The sequence below is a fragment of the Cricetulus griseus genome, chromosome 2, assembly GCF_003668045.3.
Source record: "Cricetulus griseus strain 17A/GY chromosome 2, alternate assembly CriGri-PICRH-1.0, whole genome shotgun sequence".
Classification (NCBI taxonomy): domain Eukaryota; kingdom Metazoa; phylum Chordata; class Mammalia; order Rodentia; family Cricetidae; genus Cricetulus; species Cricetulus griseus.
In genome coordinates, this window is record NC_048595.1 from 6,796,811 (window position 1) to 6,820,863 (window position 24,053).

General features: G+C 51.0%; 1 protein-coding gene across 1 annotated transcript in view; it reads right to left on the bottom strand.

The window, feature by feature from the left end:
* Positions 1 to 15,814: 15,814 nt before the first annotated feature.
* Ctnnbip1 (catenin beta interacting protein 1) overlaps positions 15,815 to 24,053 on the bottom strand; it is a 48,186-nt gene continuing 39,947 nt past the window's right edge. The window contains exon 4 of the mRNA XM_027398268.2: positions 15,815 to 16,434. Within this exon, the coding sequence (XP_027254069.1) occupies positions 16,376 to 16,434 (59 nt within the window). The 3' untranslated portion in view covers positions 15,815 to 16,375. The remainder of the gene's footprint in view (positions 16,435 to 24,053) is intronic.

The following is a 24,053-nucleotide window of genomic DNA, read 5'->3' on the forward strand; positions in this document are numbered from 1 at the left end:
TGCTGCATTTTTTTCTTTTTTTCTTTTTCATTTAAGAAAACATCCCAGGGCCAGGTGTAGCTCAGTTAAGGAGCACTTGCATAGCTCGTACAAAGCCCTGAGGAAAGAGAGACAGAGAATGAGACTCCCATGGTATAGAGATATAGCCATTTTCACAGCTGTATAGTACTCACTTGTATGAACATGTGAGCATACAGGAGCTTCCGTAAAGGGCCCTCTTAGGGATTGCTTCCCCCCATTAAAACGTTTGTGCAGAAAGCTTTGGGGTCTCTTCTACCTCTAAGACCTATAACCTGCCCGGGGGGTGACGGCACAGTCACTGGGAGGTTATCCTGATGTTATGAAGATCAGCTGACCCAACAGTGTGACACACACAGCAGTGCCTGGTGGTGCCAACTGCTGCTAAAGAGAGAGATGATAAAGAGAGAGATGATATTTACTGGTACCGTTACCATTATTTATTTTGTTCACGGCTTTGACTTTTGTTTTTTGTTTTTGTTTTTTTGTTTTGTTTTGTTTTGTTTTGTTTTTTTGAGACAGGGTTTCTCTGTTCTGTGTAACCCTGGCTGTCCTAGAAATCACAGAGATCAACCTGTCTGCCTCCTGAGTGCTGGGAGTGTGCCACCACTACCCAGAATTTTTTTTTTTTTTTTTTTTGAGACAAGGTTTCATGTATCCTAGGCTGGCTTGGAACTCTAAACAAAAGATGACCTTGACCTCTGCCTCCAGAGTTCTGAGATTACAGGCATACGCCCCTAACCTGAGGAAATGAATCCAAGGCATTATGCATGATAGACAAGCACTCTATCCACTGACCTACACTCTTATTTTTGCGGGGGAAGGGTGGTTTCGAGACAGGGTTTCTCTGTGGCTTTGGAGGCTGTCCTGGAACTAGCTCTTGTAGACCACGCTGGTCTAGAACTCACAGAGATCAACCTGTCTGCATCCCGAGTGCTGGGATTAAAGGTGTGCGCCACCAGTGCCCGGCTGACCTACACTCTTATTTTCTTTTTTTGAGACTGTCTCCTAAAGCCCAGGCTGGCCTTGAACTTGGTATGTAGCCGCAGATGACCTTGAGTCTCCAATCCTTGCATTTTCACCCCAGTGCTAGAATTACTGGCCACCACATCTTCCCTGTTGTTCCTGACTCTTTCTAGTACTTTCTATGGCTCTGCATCCATATAGGATAAGAAAATCTCCAGGTATGAAGCAGCAACCATCACCTCAGTGATCAGAGGTGCCAGAAAGGAAACCCTCACTTTCTTGCTGTCTGTCCCTTCTCTATTTTGTGTCCTCCTCTCACCACAAACCAAAGGCGGTGAACGGCACCGCCCTTGGATGCGCAGCTGGGGGAGGCAGGAGACACACTTCTTACTGTTTTAAAAGCCCTTAGAACTGAACTCAGGTTGTCAGCTTGCTCATTGAGTGCAATTACCCACTGAGCTAAGTCCCAGCTCCTCTTTGGTCTTTTTATCCCCCTAGTGATTCTTTTTCCTTGGCCTTGAAGCTCAGCCATCAATTTCCAGCCATGGGGGAGGGGCGGGGACAAGAGCGGATCCCTGGGCTTTCCAAGCCTCCAGCTTACCATGTTGCTTGGGGCTACCTCCTCCCTCCTTCCACCTCTGTGTAGCATGGATTAATCACCCCTGGAGAGATGGAGACATAACCAGCTCGCTCGCACATTGTTTGCGGTGGGCCAGGCTTTCACAAAGGATGCTACGTGCCTTGTCTGAGTCCCTGCTGGCAGTGATCCCACACAATTAATATAATTATGACCCCTCTCATACAGGGGAAGTCACTGGTATTCAGAGAAGCAAAGCGGTTTGCCCCAAGTCACACAGCTGAGTCAGCCTGTCCCCGAGGCCATGGGGAGTCAAAGCACGTGTGCTGAGAGGGGCAGAGTGTGATCCCTGCCACCTCTCTTCACCAATCAGCCATCCGTTCCTAGATACCAACCCCAGGGCCAGCACTGCTACCCCACTATGACTACTGCAGCATTGAAAGTCTGCAGAGCCATGAAGATCTCCCTGCTTTGGTCTGGCTCATCTGCTTCCCACACCAGCTCTGAGGACTCGAGGTTCACGGTGTCAGGATGGAGCCAAATGCTGGGATACAGCAATAGGGGAAGTCTGCCTGTGCCCTTCCAGGTCACACCCTCCCAGGCTGCAGAGAGTCTCCTTGTTGGCACATGGCAACTAATAAGTTTCCAGACACATCTTGGGGCTCCTTTCATGTAACCCTGGCTCTGCCGAGTCCTTTAGTTCTGTGCTGTCCGAATCCCATTCTCTCATCTACAAAAGTAGGGTGATTAGGATATGTGCCTCTCACCGGACGGTGTGTAAGTTCGGCCCTCGAGAGTGCTCATCGTTGTTCCGGGGAGGGATGTTAACATTCATTTCACACCCCACAGGTGTGAACAAGCTGAAGTACCTGCATCCCCACCCTCAAGCTGGCTAATTTTGTTTACTGTTTGTGATAGAGCCTTCCTATGTAGCCCAGGCTGGCCTTAACTCATAATCCTCCTGTCTTAGCTTCCTGAATGGGCATCGAGTACCGGTTTGACCATGCCTGCGTCTGCTGGTTTCCGAAGAGTCCCTTAAGTTCTAGGCATGATGATGCTTGTCTTTAATCTTAGCACTTAAGAGGCAGATCTCCATGAGCTCAAGACTAGCCTGGTCTACATAGTGATTTCAGACCAATCAGGACAAACTACATAATGAGACCCAGCGTGCTCCCCACCCAAAATCCATGCAAATAGGTAGAGTCTAAGCCTCATGCCTTCCTCCAGGATCTCAGACTCCCACAGACCTGACATCTTTGGGTACTAGAGCCAGGAGCCTAGGATATCCTGGCAAGCCTTATCCATAGCATCCAGTACTCCTGTCCCTGCTTCCTTTACAGCCAGTGAGCAAAGCCAAGGAAAGGGAGCACCTGTCTGGGGGAACTTCTCTGCACCTGCTCCCTTGTGCACACACTGGAGGGGGGTTGTGTTCCTCCTCCTCTCCTGTCCTGCTGTCCATGTTCACACAGCTCTCGCTCACCTCAGTCCAGTTGCAGTGCTGGGCCTCTGATCACTGATTTAGAGGTCGTAAATGAGAAGGCTGCCTGTCTCGGGGTACAGTTGCCTTCAACAGCCAGCCACAGAGCTCAAAGAATTTTCAATGAGTCTTGATGAGCAGGAGCCAGGAAGAGGCCCAGGAGAGAGACCTGAGAAAGGCGAGAAGGCCAGCTAGCAAGACAGGGCCTTTAAGACTGGGGCAGGAAAGACAAACTCCCACAAAGGAGAGGAGGGCCACGGAGGTGACGCCACTCCCTGACCGCCACAGCAGGCCCAGCCAGGAGCTGCAAATGGGTGGGAGCATTAAGACTGCCTGAACTGCAGGGCAGTGGTGGCACATGCCTTTAGTCCTAGCACTCAGGAGGCAGAGGCAGGTGGATCTCTGTGAGTTTGAGACCAGCCTGGTCTACAAGAGCTAGTTCTAAGACAGCCTCCAAAGCCACAGAGAAACCCTGCCTCGACCCCCCCCTCAAAAAAAAGACTGCCTGAACCACAGGTTAGAGGCACAGTTCTTCCCTGGTGTATTTTGATGAGGCCAGGGAGTTAGAGAAAGAGATAGATGGGAGGTGACAGCACAGAGTTCCAAATATGTGAAGGCAGAGCAGTGAGGCCCTGCCTGGCCCTAGCACTGTGCAGGTGGTGACTTGTGTCAAGGTTGACCATCCTTCCAGCCTGTAGGCCTGAGCAGGGTACCTCCCTCGCTCCCCCCTCCCTCTCTCTTCCCGTGTGTGTGTGTGTGTGTGTGTATGTGTGTGTGTGTGTGTGTGTGTGTGTGTGTGTGTGTGTGTCTCACTCGAGGTGGAGGAGCAGGGCTGAGGTGAGCAGGACTGTCTCCAGACAGCCTGTCCCTGAGAAAACACAAAACAGAATACTGTGTGCACTGAGGGGGACAAGGGAGGAAGAAACGAGAGTCCTGAGCCGTGTCCGGGAGTGGGGGGCTTGCCACCCCTTTTCACCGGTCAGCCACCTGCCTCTGGACTTGACCTTTCCTCCAGAGATGACCTCTACTCAGAGGCTGCAGGCCTGAGCTTCAGGTTTCCGAATGCCACTCGGACCTGTCTCAGGGCCCCAATTGCCCACACCTGTGTGTGAGTTCCCCCAATATAGCAGAGAACAAAGCACACTTTCCCAGTCACCTGACTCTCCAGCCCCCCCCCCCATGCCAGCACATAGGTGCCAAAGCCCCAGTTGTGGTTTGTGATGGCATCAGGGCCCATGGAGAGGCCTGCATACATCCTGGCTGCGTCAGCCCGATGAGAGATACAAAGACACTTCCACCTGTCCACCCACCCGAGGCTGGGTCTAAGCCTGGCTCTGCCCGCATAGGATCCAGCCAGGGTGCCGTCAGCCGGCTCCACCCTGAGGTGCCCTGTAGTTCCCCCAGAGCAGGGTGGACGGGAAATGGATGTTAATTTGTTCATCTCCGCTAATTTGCAAAGAAGCATAAACAGCGGAGCTCAGCCGCACGGCTCTGCCGAGGGTGTAGCTGAAGTCCAATTATGCGCCATTAGTGCATTTGCTCTTTGTTCTAAAGGCATATTAATTGCAGATGTGGTTTTGCGGCAATTAACACAATTACGGGCTCGATTTCTCTTCCAGCAGGCCACAAGTCATGAGCTTTTGGGGGAGGTAGGGAAGGGGATGCCCGTTGTAGAAAGTGCCCACTATTATGGGCTGAACTGTGTTCTCCCCAAATGTGTATGTGGAATTCCTAATCCCCAGGACTTCAGAATGTGACCTTACCTGGGTCTCTACAGAGGTCATTATGTTAAAATGAGGTCATCAGGGTGAGGCCCCTACCTAATCCTAATTCAGTCATGTCCAACATCTAAAGAGAAGATGAGAATTCAAGGCTGGCTAGGTGACAGAGGGAATTCTAAAGCCTGCCTAAGCATCTTACTCAGCAAGATTCTGTCTCTAAACTAAAAGGTTTAAGCAGGGTTTAGGCAGAGGCAGGCTGATCTCTGTGAGTTCAAGGCCAGCCTGGTCTACAAAGCAAGTCCCCGAACAAGCTCCAAAGCTACACAGAGAAGCCTTGTTCCAACCCCCCCTTCCCCATCACAAAAGAATAAAGAAAAGTTAAAAAAAATAAAAAGCAGAAGAGGGATAGGGGTTGAGTTCAAGCCATAAGTGGTAGCACACACCTGTGACCCCAGGTAAGACAGTGACAGGAGGATCAGGCATCCAAGGCCAGCAGCAGCTATACAGTGAGTGTGAGGCCATCCTGGGCTAAGCAAATAAACAAATAAGCAAATCTGTGTTAAAGAAAACAACAAGCAAGAGTTCTGTGGCCAGGTAGATAGGAAAGGGTGTCAAGGATGTCTTACAGTTGTTTGGCTTTTGTCTCTGTTTTAGATGTCATTGCTGGAGGCTCCTCGAGACCCTCACTGGACAGTATGTCTACAGCACAGTCCTGAGTCATTTATTTACTAGGCGCCCAGCACAGCAAACAAGGACACATGTCACTACAGTGCCACTTGGATGAAACAAGCAGATCTACATGTAAAGGATGACACGTTTCCCTTTTATTTATTCATTGAGGATTCTTACATGTATACAATATATCCACCCCATCCCTAGCTCCTGCTCCCCCAGGACAAGCCCTACTTGATTTCTTTTGTTTTTGTTTTTGAGACAGGGTTTCTCTATGTAGGCCTGGCTGTACTGGAGCTCCCTCTGTAGATCAGGCTGGCTTTGAACTCACAGAGATCGACTTGCCTCTGCCTTCTGAGTGCTGGGATTAAAGGTGTGTCACACACCATACCCAGCTTTCTCCAGTTAGTTGGTGCTGCCTGTGGGCTGGCTGGCTTGATCTTGCTGAGGTCTTGTGCAGGTTACCACGGCTGCAGTAAGTTCATGAACACAATGAGCATGTCATATCCAGAGGACCCTCCCTGCCTCTGCCTTGTCCACTCCTTCCTCTCTTCTGTCCATGCTGTTCCCTGAGCTGTGGAGGTGTCAGTATGGAGATCCTAATTAGGACTGAGCATGCAATAATCACTTATTCTTAGCACTTTGACTGTTAGGGGTCTGCATTAACCGCTGCCCACGCAGAAGCAGCTTCTCTGGCCAAGGCTGAGAGCCGCACAACCTATGGACACACACCCTTAGAAGACAGTTGCCAACACGAAGGGCTCTGGCCTTAGTCTCGAACATGGAGAAGAAGGGGACTTCGCCAGGACCCAGGCTGAGGGGACAGGCACCTCTGGAATGCTACAGAGTGGCTTGCAAAGCTGCCACCCAGAAGGACCCTTCATTGTACTACATACATTTCATTATCTGAGGCAAGTTAGGGCCACACTTGAGGGGAGCAAAGAAATGCTATCCGTGTATCTGGAAGGTACTTAGATGGGCATGTTTAGGAATTGGCAGTGGGTGATGACCGCACAAGCCTTTAATACCGGCACTTGGGAGGCACAGGCAGATGGGTCTCTGTGAGTTCGAGGCCAGTCTGTTCTACAAATCAAGTTCCAGGACAGCCAGGATTGTTACACAGAAAAACCCTGTCTTGAATGCCCCACCCCACCCCCCAAAAAAGAAAAGGGGGCCACTCAGCAATGAGTCCCACAGGCTCTCTGAGGCTCAGTTACCCAAGAGGCTGGGGGTGGGGCAAACTCAGCCCTGGCTCCAGGTGGGTGTGTTGCTCTCCTTGGTACCCTACCCTTCCCCATGTGGCCCTCTGGTGACCTCCAGACAGTAATCCCCTAAGCCTCTCTGCCTTCTCACACTTAAGCCTCAGCTCCTCCGAGGGAGGGAGGACTGGGTAAATCCTCAGAGCCAGCAGGACAGCTGGGTGGGACAGCCCTCCTCCTCCTCTTCCTCTCTAGAGCCCCCCCCATAGGCCACACAACTTAGGGAGGAGTGGAAAATCCAGTCATAACTGGCACTGGCTGCTGCTCTCCAACATATTGGGGAACCCCTGCCCGGGAGTGGGGTGCTGAAGAAATAGAGCTGGCTCTCCCCAAAAGCTTCCCTGCTAGTCCGGACAAATCAGCCATGGGTTTTCCTCGCCTGAAGCTTTCTGAGCCAGGGACTGGCAGACCCCCTGGCCTCTGAACCTTCCCAACCATCCATATGGCAAAGCATAAAGTCCCCATGGGCACGGTGTGCAGGAGTTCCAAAGGGACAGAGTCTCTCCCTGCTGGCAAGCCCGGGTCTGCCTGTTGTGACTCGTCCTCCTTCGGGTGATGAGGATTTTTCCTGAGTCTGTCTCCAGCAACCTCAGCAACTCAAGGGCAGAGCTAGGTCCTGCATCTCTGCCTGCCCAGCCTAGCCCAGCAGGTCCTGACCAGCTGAGATCTGGCAGGAGCCCAGTTGGCTCAGAGTAGGTTATGCTAACTCTCCAGGAGCCCGGAGGAGCCCTGGGTGCCTGCCAAAGGCTTGGGGCTCACCTTGGTAGGCAGCTGTATGCTTTGGGATCTCCGAAAGATCTAGAGAAAGATTCTAGACAGAACCCCTAAAACAGACTCCAGGCTGCCCCTGTCCGTCACTGCCTCTTCGCAGACAGCTTTAGCCCTTCTGATGGGCAGGTGGGCCAGCATTAGAAGAGCTCACAGGCCACTATGGACACAGAGTCCCTAGGATGCTGTAATGTCCCTGGGAACAAACTCCCAGCTGGTAGGAGCAGCCTAGGCCAAGAAGGGGGAAATAAAACAGAGCAGCCAGGGTGGGCCCCACAGATTTCAGGGCTGGGATGGGAGAGCAAGGCCTTTCTAAAGGACCCTGTAGGGGTGGATGTCCCCACTCTGGTCCAGGTAGGTCACTCTGCACTGGAAGCTGAACTCTGTCCATCAAGGCTCATCTTGGGTCTTGCTGTGGTTTCTGTTTCATGCAAGGACAGACAAGGATGTGTGCTACGTAAACAAAGGGCTATTTTTACCCCCTCATTGTTTTCTCTCTAGGCTTCCTAGCTCCTCAGCCAAGGTACACCCCAGCGCTGTCTGGGGCACACCATGTACATCGCATACCTGCCTGCACTGCAGGCTCTGCCCCGCCTGGTTACAGCAATACCAGCCGCCACCATCAGGCGCGGCCTCTAAGCCCACTGAGGTCCAAGGAGAAGATGAGGTCTCCACTTGACTCCAGCTCTGTGGCTGGTGGGGCATTGTCCACCATGGAGGGAAATGCGGCTGGTGGGGCATTGTCCACCATGGAGGGAAATTTCACCCGGTTGTCCTCAGCCCCAGCCCACCTAGGCCCTTGGAGGAGGCTGAATGAGCAAAGCCAACAGCCTGGGTTGGCCCCCTAAAGGGAAAAGGGAAGTAGAGGTTGGGGATGGATCTCAGGCTCAGAGACAGAGCAGGCCCTGAATGGAGCAGGGGTGGGGGTTGGGGAGTGGAAATAGGGAGAAAGGAATAAACCTCCCCTTTGTCTTACCATTTGAAATTCTCTCCAGTCAGCATAGGCCCTTATCTGAGCCCCAAGCAGGCTGTTTCCCACACAACAGCACACCACAGCACAGCACACCACACACACACCACACCCCACACACCAGACCACACTCATCACACCACACACACCCCACACCCCACACACATCACACCACACTCATCACACCACACACACCACACCACACACACCACACCACACACACACCACACACATCACACATACCACACCACACCACACTCATCATACCACACACACCCCACACCCCACACACCAGACCACACACACCACACGATCCCACCCTTGGCACACCATGGCTGATGAATGCAGACAACCACTGATGAAGTCAGTGCCATTGTTGTTCCTACATTACAGATTAAGAAACATGGACTCAGAGATCTTCTATGACCTCTCACAATACACAGAAGTCTGGATTTGAACCCTGACCCACAGTGCTGGAACCCCAAGCCCAGAACTCGTCTTCTTGGATAAAGTATTGGACATCTTCTGGGATGGCTACATTTAGTGAGAGTTCCCAGCTTCAGTAAGCCACAGTTCAACATTTAGGAACAGGGTGGCAGCCTGGGCACTGAGTCCCCATTGGGTGAAAGCAGGCGGGTGTTGGGCACACAGGGTGTGGCTCTCCTCTTCAATCCTCCTGCCTGCTAAGAACAGAGCTGGCTGCAGTGGGAGGGAGCCTCTGGCTGTGATGGCTTATTTTAACCACTTGATCATGATCAAGGATTTAATTTTATCGCCTTCCCTGCCTGGCTGTGATTGGGTTTGGAGTTTTAAACACAAGGCGAGCAGGGGGCCACAGAAAGCGAGCAGGAGGCCACAGAAGGCAGAGATGCTGTGCCCGGGCTCTGCTTGCTTTGCCATCTGGAGAAGCCCTCGCAGCATCACAGGCTGGAGAAGGCCAAGGGACACTGCTCCAGTTAACACCCTTCCCCCATGGGCAACTAAGCTTCTTAGGTGAGGCAGAGGCTCTGTGGTGATGGGAAGAGAGCCTGGCCCTGGCTTCTACTCAGAGATCATCCCAGTTTTTCTGGCTTCATCAGAGCCTTCAATGAGCATCGAATTGGGCCTGGGGCTGGGCTCCTCCCCAAGTACTGTAGATAAACCCGTGTTCTGGATGACTTATGAGCAGGTGGGGGTGAAGGGACACCCTCAGGGTGACTTCACAGCCACCATATGTTGTGACCACCCACTATCATAAGTCACACTGCTGAGCATGCCCTACACATTATCATTCTCCCTCTGCGGCAGCCTCATGGGATGGATGCTCCCCAGTCACCCCTTTCTACCCTGGTGGTTGGTCTCCAGGGCTCTCCCTCTCAGCCATGTCTCCCCAGGCCCTGGCCATGTGGACATTGTCTCAAACCCTGGGACAAAGGGAGGTGCCTATTTAACATATCAAAGTGATGCTGACTGCCAGCCATGTTCTCCCATCATCCCTCAGTCCCTACCTGGTATGGCTGGCATACCCGCCCTCTTCTCTGAGCTCTCCAGCCCTGGGCCTGGGCTGCCCTTCCCCGGAGGCTCTTCCCTATGTAATCCAGACATTTTGGTTACCCTTCCGCTTTAACCTTTGGTCCTCTTGGCTGCTGTACCTGGTTCCCTTCTCTGCCCTCTCCCTTCCCTTCCTCCTCTGCTCACATGGCTCAGGGTCATGTCCACTCTGGACTCTCCCAGATGTCTCTGCCTCTGGCTACTCTCTCCCTTTTATCTACAGTGAACTCTCTTCCTCTGGACCTAGGAGCGGTGATGTCCTTCCTTTTTTCATTCAGACATAAAGATTTATTCTGTGGAAGCAAACAATGATCTAAGTCCAAGAGTGGAAGAGAAGTTTCTAGGAAAACCAGCTTAGCTTAGCAGTGAACTGCCATGTCTACACAGTATGGTAGGTAAGAAAGCAGAGTCAAGATGGCAGCCCAAGAACACAGACATCCCCCATTCCTGGGGCTGGCACACAGCATCGGCATCTAACCCCTACCAGCTGTGTTATCAAGACTGTGACATGGGAGATGCCCGATGCCTTGGACTGTTGTTTGTTCCTGTATTGAAATATCTGAGACTGGGAAGGTCAAAAAGTTTCTCCGGCACACAGCTTGGGAGGCTGTGAAGGACAAGGGTGTGGCGTGGGCAGTCTAGTGGAGGCTTCTGTGACAAGATGGGCAGCAGCACTTGGTGTTACGATGTTATCCGATCCTAAAGATCCAGATCCACAAATCATGGAAATGTGAATTTAGGGATTGAGTTTTCAGCACGTGAATGTTCACCTTCTCCCACTGGAAGCAAGGCCAGGAAGTGGAAACTCTACTCTGAGGCTCTGGGTTTGATGCTACCTCCTAGGGCTGTGCAGGGTGGGTGGGGCTCCCACATGTGTGTAAACAGAAGTTCCTTCCCCAGAGCCTTAGGAAGAGTCCAGGCAGAGGCAGAAAGGGTGCGGCTCGCAGTGAGTTGATAGCTCTCCTGACTTCCCTGCCCAGAAGGATGGGTACCAGTGGCTGTCTGCAAAGCGTTCAGACAAGACCCTAGCTGACATTAAAAGACACTTGTGAGGGCTGAGAATGTAGCTTAATTGGCAGAGTGCTTACCTAGCATGTTTAACACTGTGGTTTTATACCTAGTGCTGTATGAACTCGACCCATACTTGTAATCCCAATTCTCAGGAAGTTGAGGCAGGAGGATCAGGAATTCAAGGGCATCCTTGGATGCATATTGAGAGGCCAGCCTGGGCTACAGGAAACCCTGGTGTTTGTTTGTTTTTTTCTTGACAGGTTTCTCTGTGCAGCCCTGGCTGTCCTGGAACTCACTCTGTAGAATTGGCTGGCCTTGAACTCAAGAGATCCACCTGTCTCTGCCTCCCAAGTACAGGGATTAAAGGCATGTGCCACCACCACCCAGCTTTTATTTTTATTTTTTTAATAAAGCATTTATTTCATTGATTTCACTTCTCAACCACCCAGCTGTCTCCCAGAATGTCAAATTATTTCAAAGGGCAGCATAGGGAATAAATGGCTTCTAAATGGGGCTCCCATGGTTAGTTTGAGCCTGGTTCGCATTGTGGGGAAGGTGCAGGAGGCCTGCTCATAGGACTGGTGGGGGTGTAGGGTGGAGCTGAGGTCCCTGGGGTCCAGAGCTACCCCTTCAGGAAGTTGGCTCCTGCCTCCATCAACTGGACCAGGTGCTGCAGAAGGGAAGGACTTTTCGGAGACAAAGGATCCTGTTTAAGGTTGAGAGTAGCCTGGATACTCACAGCTGCTACTCACCTACTGGGACAGAGAAACACTCCATTCTCAACTGTCTCCTGCCCTGGGAATGGAAACACTTGCCCTCCAGCTCCCTAGGCACCCCCCAGGCTGTCTGCACACCCCATTGCATCTTTATCCCAATCATGCCCTCTAAGCTCATTATCAGCTGCAAGCATCTGCGACCAGGAAGGCAGACGTGAGGGTCCTGCTGTGTGGGGCCAGGGGCCCTGGAGACCCTTTTGCTTCATCTGCTGAGTGTCCAGGCTCATTTTAAGTGACCTACTTCCTTTTACAGACTCAGTGTGTTCGACAGCTCAAGGTAAATGACTCCCAGCTCCACCCAAGCCCTGCTAGAGACTGGACCAGGGCCAGTCAGCCCCTCCCTCGGTGATTAACTAAATAAACTACCAGGTTTGCCCTGGGCCTTAGAACCGCAGGGAGAGGGTAGATTCTAGACACATCTTTCTTTCTTTTTATGCCTGAGCCCGTGAATATCTTATGTAAGTTTGGTTAACTGGGCTTATCTGTCTCTTTTGCTATGATGACAAACTCCTTTCTGGAATTCCAGGGACGGACAGACCAAGTTGAAGTTAGGACAACCACAAGTCACTTCCAGAGGGAAGGGGCTCGATTATGGGAAGGTGAGCCCCAGATCTAGCAGGTAATCAATCAAACACTGTACAAGTATTTTCCTGAGATGAGTCTGGCCATAACATCGGCTATGGGACTCCAAATATGTCTTTCAACCGGGCAGTGGTGGCACACACCTTTAGAACCAGCACTTGGGAGGCAAAGGCAGAGGGAGCTCAGTGAGTTGGAGGTCTACAATACAGAGTGAGTTCCAGGACAGTCAATTCTGTTACACAGAGAAGGTAGGTTTTTGTTTTGAGGTAACTGTTATTTTGCCTTGAACTCTTGGGCTTCAGTGATTTTCCTGCTTTAGCCTCCTGAGTGGCTGCGAATACATGGTCTCAGCTCAACACCAAGATTCAATGTTGTCTAAAAACCCTGAAGCACCGGATGTGGTAACACATACAATTAATTCCAGCACTCAGGAGGCAGAGGCAGGGGGATCTCTGTTTGAGTCCAGTGTGGTCTACATATCGAGTTCAGACTAGCCAGAGCTATAAAGTGAGCTGCTGTGTAAAACCAAACCAAAACAAACAGCATGGAGAGTCCAGAGAAATTTTAGATTCTGTGTGTGTGGTGTGTGTGTGTGTGTGTGTGTGTGTGTGTGTGTGTGTGTGTGTGTGTGTGTGTCTCCTGGGCCCCCTGGAGCTGGAGGTGCCAGCAGTACGCTGTTTGGTGTGGATGCTGCGAACTGTTTGGGTCTCTGGAGGAGAAAGTGATGTCAACCTCCATGTCTTCTCTCCAGCCCTTCAAGCAAAGGCTTTGAAAAGGAAGTGTAAGCAACGAGGCATGTAAACCGTGTGGGGTCAGGACCGAAAGGGACGATGGAAGATAGAGATCAAAGCTTCCAGGAAGTGCTTCCAAGGTAAAACAAGCTTCCAAATCTGGACAGATGACTAAACAGTAAATTTTCATCAAGGGTGGTGGCATACATCTTGAAATCCCAGTATTTGGAAAGTGGAGGCAGAAGGGTCAGGAGTTCAGGATCATCTCCAGCTACATAGTGATTTTGAGGCCAGCATGGACCACCCCAGGCTCTTCTTTCATCTTCCACATTCTGCTGGGGTGATGGGAGGAGATTCTGTCCAGACATCACAACAGATGTTGGTTGTCTACATGGGAACTCTGATGTGCTACCCAGAGTCAGCATGAAATGGGGAGGCGCCAGAGGACCACTGCCTCAGTGGGACAGATGGGCTCCTCTTCCTGAGGGCCATGAGTTAGACTAACGTGGGAACCCTTTGAAACACAGATCCAGGCCAAACCCAAGCTGTCGTTTCCTGAGCCAGAGCAGAGTCTCATGTAGCCCAGCTTGGCCTCAAACTTCCTGCTGGGTCTAGGATGACCTTGACCTCCTGGGTGCTGGGATTATGAGTGTGTGCCGTCACACCCTCTTATATGCTGCTGCATGGGAATCAAACCCAGGGGTCTGATACTGTGCTAGACAAACACAGCATCAATTGAGCTACAGCTCCAGGACCCTCCCCCCATCCCGTTTTCTGATACCGGGTTTTACTGTGTGCTTTGGCTGGCTTTAAACAGTCTTTATAGACCAGGCTGGCCTCAAACAGAGATCCACCACACTCCTCTCTCCTTCTGAGGAAAGGTCTTGTGTAGTTCAGACTGGCCTGGAACTAACTACATAGCCAAAGATGACTGTGAACTCCTGACTTCCTTTCTGAGATAGAGTATCATTGCAGCCCAGGATGATCCAGAACCCACTTCAATCCTCCTGCCTCATGATCACTGGGACTACAGGGGTGTCACTACAATTGGTTTATGTGATGCTGAGGCCCAGACCCAGGGCTTCAGGCATGCTCAGCACCACTAACTGAGCTACAGCCCCAGGGCAGGCCATAAACAATTACCAAACCTCATGTTCACTGCCCTCTTCCTCATGTCTCCTGGGAAGGGCCCCAGCAATGCCAGCTTTGAGAGAGAAACCAGCTCAGCTCACCCACCAAACTATGAAAAATCTTTATTGTTGTATTTTTCTCCATTAGATAGACTCTCAGTTAGAATAAGAAGCCACAGGATACTTGCCCTTCCTCAGAGGGTGAACCCAGCTGGTACTTAAGAGTGAGCTGAGGACCACTGCTAGGACAAAGCCCATGCCACCACCCGGGCTTGATTCTGAGGGCATCACAGGAACAACTGAAGCTGGAAACAGCCAACTTTATATACTCTCCCAAGTGAGGGGAGGCTGAAAAACCCCATTTCTGCCCCGGAGCTCAGCCACATCTCCAGGCCCCACTGAGCTGGTAGAGTGTCAGTCTGTGTGTGATCTCACACTGTTGCTCCTCTCCAGGAATGATGCCTCCGGACTTGCTGGTCAGGCAGGCATCTGTGGGTGAGTCTCCACTGTCCTTGCTCCCTGGATTCAACAGCCTTGGCATGTTACTGTCAGCTAATAGGGACCATGTGCTGGAGGACACGGGCCTTAGCTACAACATTTGAATTCTGGAACAAGGCTGGTCAGTGCAAACCAACAATGAGGCACCCCAGGGCTTGTTCTCATGACATTGGCACTGGGCTCCTGTACATTCCCTGACACATGAGAGGCCTAAAGCCTCACAAAGGGGAAAGATGCTCCAGTCATTCACCATTTCTCTAACTCCAGAAAAGGCGTGGTAGCGGTAGGGTGGGTGGGATGATGACCCAGACCCTCCCAGAAGCTGCTGTAAAATGTAACCCTGAGGGGCTAGCCCATTGGGCCCACTTATTGAAGGTCTAGCTGGCTCCTTGTGGGCATTTCATACACAAGCCACGTTACTATCCCTTTGAGGCTGACCTGGAGAGAATCGGTGCAGTGGGGGCTTGGACTCAGCTAGAGCACACATGCTACCCCAGACCTACCGCCCCCTGGCAATGGACCCTGGGAGCCTAGCTAGGTTGATGCTTGGAGCCAAGGTCTCTGGGGCTCTGGGAGTGAAACTTGGGTATCTGATTGGGTAAAGACCCCTCTTAGAATCTTCATGAACTGGTGATGCTAAGTCCCAGGGAAGTGAGACACAGCGGGGGGGGGGGGGGGGGGATGGAGCTGCCGGCCAGTGCTCCTGTGTTCAGCATGGACCAGCCAGGGAGAGATCTGCACAATTCATTCTCGCCCCAGGAAACTGGCTGGCTGCCAACTCTTAGAATCGAATACATAAATCCTGCCTCCTGGTCATCCCTGAGCTCTGGCTGCTGGCTCAGGACAACACAAAGCTCCTTGGGGGCAGGTTTCCAGCTGTGGACCCTACTCAGGGTCCCCAGGGTCCCTTTGCTGGTGGAGGCAGGTGTGGTCATTAAAGCACATGCAGTCTCCAGGTGTACCCTTAGGCCTCAAATAAGCAGCAGAGTGGAAGTAAGTTCATAGCAATGGGAGTTAGGGGTGAGCCAATGGGAAACCAAATTCACATACTGACAGCCAACCAAATTCAAACACAAACCCAATAGTGAAGGCGGCAGCCAGCTCTTTGTGTAATAAATATCGCAAAGCTCATTTGGTTTCTTTCTTTTCTTTTTTCAAGTCAAATATAACAATCAATATCCCCTAACCCTGTTTTCTGCATTCGGAATAGAAGAACTTGGTGATATGAGCAGAACACCTGCAGCCAATCAAAGAGAAGACATGTCCCACAAGCCAGCCAATCACAATCCTTTTCCAGTTTAAGCAGCCAATCGGGCCTCTTCACGATCCTAAAAAATGACCTAAATAAAGCACCAGAGCTCGGAGAGCTTCCGGGGAAGCCAACTACCGAGGCGCAAATTTTTAAAAAAATAAAGAGTCAGAAATAAAAATAAAAGGTTTCCGTTGGTCAAGATTTAAAAATAAAAAGGTTTCTTCCTGCAGCCAATCACGAGTCCATCCCTTAAGCCAATCACAAACCACCACTGGCATCTCCCTTGATGCCAGCCCTGCTGAGTGGCTGGGGTGGGGAGGGGGGGTGAGGGGAGCAGAGGGAGGGAAGAAGGTCGTTTGCTGCCACTCAACAGGGAGAGGAGCCCCACAGGTATCTTGGCCCTCTGTAGCTTTCAGGGTGTTTCAAGGGGCTTTCAGCTACTGCCTCCGGTCTTCTGTCTCCGACCTGGAAAACGCCATCACCACGTCCTCTGCACCTGCAGAACAATGAACAAGAATTGCTGATGGCTTCTGGGATAAGGCAGAAAGGCTATGTTCACCAGTGGAGCAGCCCTCTCCTACTTTCCCACCCCTGACAAAATAGTGCAGAGTGCTTCAAAGGGGCTGGGGATGGAATCCAGGTGGCAGGGCACTTGTCTTGCAAGCAAAGCCCCCTGGTTTTAGTCCCTAGCACCGCACAAACTGGGTGATGTCGCTGATCCCAGCACTCAGGGTGGAGGCAAGGGGATCAGAAGTTCATGGTCCTCCTTGGCTACACAGGAGTTCGGGGCCAGCTTGGGGTACCAGACAACCTAAATGAAACAGGGAAGGAGAAGAGAAGTGCTTCTAATTAAGCCCACCTCCCCTCTCGTCTTCTTGCAGCCAAGCTGGGGACACCGCAGACCCAGTGGCTAGTTCAAGACCACACTGCTAGACATGAGCTAGGTCTTTGGTCCTAGAGCAGAGCTCTGTCTGCTCATGTCCCTTGCTCCAAGGGCACCACAGTAGGGCAGGTGGAAAGGTTTTCTTGGGAACCTGTACTTTTCAAGGTTAGACCTTGGGGCTGGAGAGACAGCTCAGCAGTTAAGAGCACTTGTTGCTCTTGCAGAGGACCCAGGATCAGTTGCTAGAACCTAGACAACCATCCGTAACTCCAGTTCCAGGGGATCTAACACTCTTCCAGCCTTCCATGGCCATCCCATACATATACACAGGCAACATGCTCATACACTTAAAAATAAAGCACAGGCTCATGGGTTTTGAGACAAAGTTTCCTGTATAACAGCTCTGGCTGTCCTAGAACTCACTTTGCAGACCAGGCTGGCCACCTCTGCTTCCTGATTGCTGGGATTAAAGCCATGAGCCACCACTAAAACAGGCTCTACCAGAAGAGGCAAGAGGGGAGGGGAAGCAGCTGGCCATGCCTCTCTGTCCTTGCATCCCACGCTACCTGTCTGCCTTTTCTAAATGGTGGTCCAGCATTTTGCCCTAAACATTAACAGTGGGTTGCATGTGGCCTTTCTAGCATACTTCCCTGCTGCGATACTGGAGGCAACCTCTCTGGAAGACGCAGATGGGAACAGCAGGGACAGGAAAAGGCCTCCCAGGACTGGGTTGGGTGGGGGTGGTGCGCAATAGGGCCTCTGGCACTTGGACTGGAGTCAGCAGAGTGTTGGCTATCCTTGTCCACACCACAAGGGAGTGCTTCCTGCACACTTTGCTGTCAGGAGGAGCCAGGAGGCACCTCAGGTGGTGCTGCAGACGGGTGGCCCATATGACACATGACACCTGGAAGCCCTGCACACTGGTGCTAAAGTAATTCATCTATCATCTGGCCGCCTGCTTCTGCCTCTGGGATCTACTTAGTTCTTGAGAGGAACACAGCCGCCAGAAGGGGCAGGTATCGGGGAAGAGACACCTTTGCTTGAGAAGCCCTATGAAGTCTCTGTTTTCTCAGAAACATTCTGTTCTCACTCCAGTCCTGGGACCACGCATTGTCACTGCAGGCAAGATTGTCCTAGCAACCACAGACTCCGGGATTACATCATATTCCACATGGCGGCTGAGCTGGGCACCTAACAGACACTGGTTTCTCTGAGGGCTGCCTCCGGCTTGCTGGCCATGAGGGGGTCGGAGCAGGGCTGTCAGTGTGGGCAGAAGATGCTTCTGTGGCAGTGAGTGGTGACAACCTTCTCTGCAATGAGCTTCAGGCACAAAAACAGCACTGGATCCCCAGAGTGGGACAGTAAATGTGCAGAGGGAATGGGCCGCCCGCTCCTTGGAGAAGCTCAGATCCCGATCACTGGGCTCTGGAGAGTGCTGAGTGGACACATGTCCTCTACTATGAAGACGGTAACTGTGCTGGCTGGTTTATGGCAACCTGATACAAGCACAAGTCATCTGAAAGGAGGAAGCCTCAATTGAAAAAAGATCTCCATGACATATGGCTGTAGGGCATTTCTTAATTAGTGGTTGATGGGAGAGGGCACAGCCCATTGTGGGTGGGGCCACACCTGGCCTGTGGTCCTGGGTTCTACAAGAAAGCAGGCTGAGCAAGCCAGGAGGAACAAGCCAGTAAGCACCATTTTCCAGGGCCTCTGTGTCAGCTTCTGCCTCCAGGTTCCTGCCCTGACTGCGTGTGATGATGAACAATGATGGACACCTGTGAGTGAGAATGGACCCTTTCCTCCCCACATTGCTTTGGTCATGATGTTTCAATGACAATTGAAACCCTAACTAGGACAATGACCTTCTCAAGGTCACACAGTGGCTCTGATAAGTATGTAACAAGACACCTAGATCAAAAGCTTTGCCAGAGTTTTACCCTCCCACACTGCCAGCTGGCCACATCCTCTGACTGGGAATCCACAGGCCTCATTTCTGAGCCTCTGCTCATCCCACACTCTCTCCTTCTCCCGTTTTTCTTTTTTGGACATAGGGGCATTTCAAGACAGGGTTTCTCTGTGTAGCTTTGGAGCCTGTCCTGGAACTCAGCTCTGTAGACCAGACTGGCCTCGAACTCACAGAGATCCACCTGCCTCTGCCTCCCGAGTGCCGGGATTAAAGGTGTGCACCACCACCACTCGGCTCCCACTCCTGTTTCTGTAGGACTTGCTGACCACCGGGCCTTTCCTTCCTTTGAAGCTAAAGAGAGGGTGTAGGGGATTCTGTAGCCTGCTTAGGGGCTGGCTACAGGTGTGCCTGACCGTGCCTGCAAGGGCGTGGTCAGGGTGACAAAGCGTGAGGGACGCTTACATGGTGGGATACTTTCGCTTTCATCTTCGGCTTGCTGTACTTACCGCTGGCTAGGTCACTCTGTAAGTAAGGCTTTTCCCTATTAAATTCCCTTGTATTTTTACCTGGCTCCGTATTGGTAATTCCCACATTAAGAGGGCAGGCTGAAGTTCTCCCAGAGCATCCTCTGACCCGTCCACATCATTAGCGGGCCAGGTACTCACTCAGTCAGAGCCCAAGGATGCTGGCATTCCCTCTTTTCTCTGGAATCTAAATCAGCAAACAAAAAGGATGGGAGAGCTGCCCAGTTTGTTGTCATGCTCTGAGCTCTAAAACTCAGTTACTGAGAGAGAAAGGGCACACAGATCCCTCTGGTACCCTCTTCACTGGCCTGTAAGTGCCCATCCTCTGTCCCCAGGCTAGAGTTCTAGTTATGTGTTGTGGAAAATTACTTTAAGAATTGCTACATTTGTTTTATGCTTAGAACAATTGTTTTAATGATGCAAATATGTGCTGCATTCTTTTATGTTGCATTTGTTTAACTCTGTGAAGCTGTGTTACTTTGCCTGTCTAAAACACCTGATGGTCTAATAAAGAGATGAACGGCCATTAGTTAGGCAGGAGAAAGGACAGGCAGGGCTAGCAGGCAGAGAGAATAAATAGAAGGAGAAAGGAGGAAGGAGCAAGATAGAACAGGAGAGTAAGATATCAGGGGCCAGCTACCTACCCAGCCAGCCAGCCAGCCAGCCACCCAGCCAGCCATGGAGAGTGAAAGTAAGATACACAGAATCAAGAAAAAAGTCCAGAGGCAAAGAAGGTAGTTGGGATAATTTAAGAAAAGCTGGCAAGAAACAAGCCAAACTAAGGCTGGGCATTCATAAGAAAGAATAAGCCTCTGTGTGTAATTATTTAGGAGCTGGGTGGCAGGGGTAGCCACCAAAGAGCAAAGAGTAAAAAGTAAAATAAAATCCAATGACATTTATAGGTAAGGCTCTATCTTCCCCATTGGTACCCACTGTCAGACCTTGTGCTCAGAGCTGGTGTTCAGTATTTCCCACCAGAGCCCTGCAAGCAGGAGTTACCAGATGCTCCTGACTTCTACTCTAACAAATTGAACAGTAAGAGTACTAAACTGGGCAATGAATCACGCAGACACACACACACACACACACACACACACACACACACACACACACACACACACACACACACACCCCACAGATGTGGACCTCCTATGAATATAGACAAAAATGCTTAACAAATGCCTAGAAGAACATATACAAAGGGATCATATATCCAGACCAAATTGCTCTGGGAATGTAAGGCTGGTTTAACATCTGAAAATCACTTGATGCAATATGGTCACCAGCATAGTAAAGGGCAGTACCCACACCATCACCTTTACACAGGAAATGAATCAATAGATCCAGCATCCGGTCCTGACAGAAGATGCATCCAATGGGAAACATGGGATTTCCACCCCGATAAAGAACCACAACAGTCACTGCACGGCTAAAACTCACCCCAGCAAGGTGCGAACAAGAAAAGGTCTGTCTGTCTGTCTGTTCTCACCATTTTTCCTCATGTTGATTTTTGTTTTGCTTTGGACTTGCCTCTGACTGACACGCCTCTTGCCTCAGCCTCCCCAGTGCTGACATGTCAGGTGAGCCACACACTTGGCTTCTCTAGATTGTTCTGAAGGTTCACTCCTCAGCAATTAGGCAAAAATAAATAACTAAATAAACAGCATACCCATCAGAGAAAAGGAAGTACTCTATTTCTGTTTGTGTATGCCATACTTTTATAAGAAAATACTCTGCAATTTCTACTGAGTAAGAAGCTCTCAGCTGGGCATTGGTGGTGCACACCTTTAATCCCAGCACTGGGGAGGCAGAGGCAGGCGGATCTCTGTGAATTCGAGACCAGCCTGGTCTACAGAGCGAGTTCCAGGACAGCCTCCAAAGCCACAGAGAAACCCTGTCTCAAAAAAACAACAACAACAACAACAAAAGCTCTCAACTAGTGACTATGATAAAGTTGTAGGGCATAAGACCAATCTGCAATTCTATTTGCATACACTAGCAATGAACAATCTGAAATGAAGAAAATAATCTGATACTGTCATTCATCAACAACACTACAATTCCCTTACCCTTGTTCACTTACTGTGAGGGTGAGAATGTGTGTGTGTGTGCTACAGTACACGTGCAAGTCAGAGGCAACCACAGGAGTCGCTTCTCTCCTTCCTCCATGTGGGGCCTGGGGACAGAACTCAGGCCTTACACTCGAATCACTCAAAAAAAAAAAAAAAAGAAAAGAAAAAGCTAAAGTCACCTGACCTTGGTGGCACACACCTTTAATCCCAGTACTCAGAAGGCAGAGGCAGGTGGATCTCTGAGTTCTGGCCAGCCTGGTCTACAGAGCGAGTTCCAGGGCAGCCAGGGCTGCACAGAGAAACCCTGTCCCGGAAAAACAAGCAGTTGAAGTCTGTTACCCACTCACCCCACCCTTCTCAGTGATGGATTAAATAAACCCAGGGCACAGGAGCTAGGGGCTAGATTACCACTGAGCTACATCTCCAGCTTAACTCATCCTAGGAGACAGGGTCTCACTCTGTAGCTAGCCCAGGCTGGCCTCAAACTCACACTCATATCCCTTCGTCTCTGCCTCCTGAGTTGGGTTGGGCATGGGCAGCAAGCTCCTGAGAGCAGCCCTGGACCATTCTGGAAACAAGTCAAAGTTCCCAGGTGGTGCTGCTCCACACAGGGGTATGATAGGCAGGATGAGAGGCAGACACTAGCAAGTGATAAAGCGAGGAAATTGGAGTGCTCCCTGTACATCCTCCCACCCTTTCTGATGGCCATGCTCAAACAATACCCAGTGTCTTGTTGCCCAGGCAACTGTGGTCATCTTCAGCATTCTTAGCGCCCTGGCAGTCTCAAGGGTGATGAAACACGGTCTCATGAAGCCCAGGCTAATCTTGAACTCACTGTGTAGGCAACGATGACTTTCACCTTCTGACCCTCCTACCAGTTCCCAAGTGCTGAGATTATAGGTGTGTATTCCACACCCAGTTTTGTGAAGTACTGGCGATCAAGCCAAGGTCTCAGGAATGCTAGGCAAACAATCTATAACCAGGTTATGTTTCTGATGCCATTAATCTGATCTGTTCCCCATGGTGTACATTCTGTGTGACCAGGTACTAGCCTTGTTCTTGGTCATATTCAGAGCACCTGGGAAAGCCCCTTGTTCAGAGACGTGAAGCAGCTGGGTGAATTGGAGGCCCAGGGTCTGTAGCCCTTGCCTTCAACTATACAGAGCACCTTGTTATTTCTCCTATGAGAAGGGAAACAACTGTGTGTCTCTAGTCACCCAGAGCACTGAGGAATGCCAAGCCTCAGGCAAAGCCTGGACCAATTTGTCTGTGTTACTATGAGGATGGAAGCAAGACCCATGACTGAAAAACACCATCAACGAAGTCCGGGATGCCTTGAGGAAACTTAACAAGGAACTCAAGTGTCCTCTCTGCCCTCTGCCTCTACTACTGTGGCACATCCATCTAGAGAGCAGGGCTGAGGCTCGGCTCTCTGGACAGGGTGGGGCAGGCACCCACTGGTCCTTCCATCCTACGCCCAATGCCAGCTTTGGCCCTTTAATGAAGCTATTAAAGTGACTGTGCAGAGAAAAATGACAAATATGCAGGAGCAGAGGCACGGGGAAGCTGGCCCCTAGCGGGGGCGGGAGCCAGACAACGGGGTCACTGGTCTGTTTGTGAGCTGGGGATGAATTCACACCAGCAGTGTTGAAAGCCAGATTCTGCCTCAAGCCAGCACTCACACCCAAACCAGATCACAGCAGGACAAAGTGGTTTGGGCAGAAGGGCTCCTGAAGGTGGATGAGAGTCATTCTTGCTGCTCTTTCCTTGTAACACAAGATAGATCCTCCATATGGAGCCCAAGCTGACCTTGAACTTGTAACACAAGATAGATCCTCCATATGGAGCCCAAGCTGACCTTGAACTTGTAAGTCTCCTGCAAGCCCCAAAGACCCCACAGACCAGCATGGGCACAGCCCTATGTGGATGGCATTGGGAAAAGGGGGAGGACTCATATGAGCAGCACCAGCCACAGCTGGATATCATATGACCCAACTTTGAGGGCCCCAAAGCCCAACCTCCATGACAGCATGAGCCCTGGGGACAGGGGCCTTGACTCTGCCATCCTTAAGGTTAGGTACCCATTGTCTCCTGTAGCCCTATGGAACCTTACACCTACCTATCCAAAGTATGAGATTAGAGACCTTAGGCTGGGGAGATGGTTCAATTGGCCAAGTGCTTGCTCTGCAACAGGAGGCTGTGCTCAGATCCCCAGCACTCATGGTAGAGCATGTCTGAAGCCTTCACACTAGGTTACACAGAGACACGAGGATCCTTCAGCTCACTGACCAGCCAGTCTAGCCAACTGGTAAACCCAGACTTTGCCCCCAAATCCCAAAAAGTATAAGGCTGGCAATATGCCAATTTAAGTTGAATTCCTAGAGCCTTGTAAAGGTGCAGAATGTGTGCATCTGTAATCCCAGCATGCCTATGTGAGATGGGAGGGGAGCCAGGAGAACTGCCCAGAAGCTTGTGGGCCAGGCTGCCCAAGTGTGAACTGCCCGAGTGTGAACTGCCCATGTATGAAGCACAGCAAAAACAACTAGAGAACCCTGCCTAACAATATGAAGAGAGGAAAAACCCTGAAAGTTCTGCTCTGATCTCCACACATGCAGGGTGGCACGGATGGACAGACAGACAGACAGACAGACAGACAGACAGACAGACAGACACACACACACACACACACACACACACACACAATTACTAGCCTCTTGGGGCTGGAGA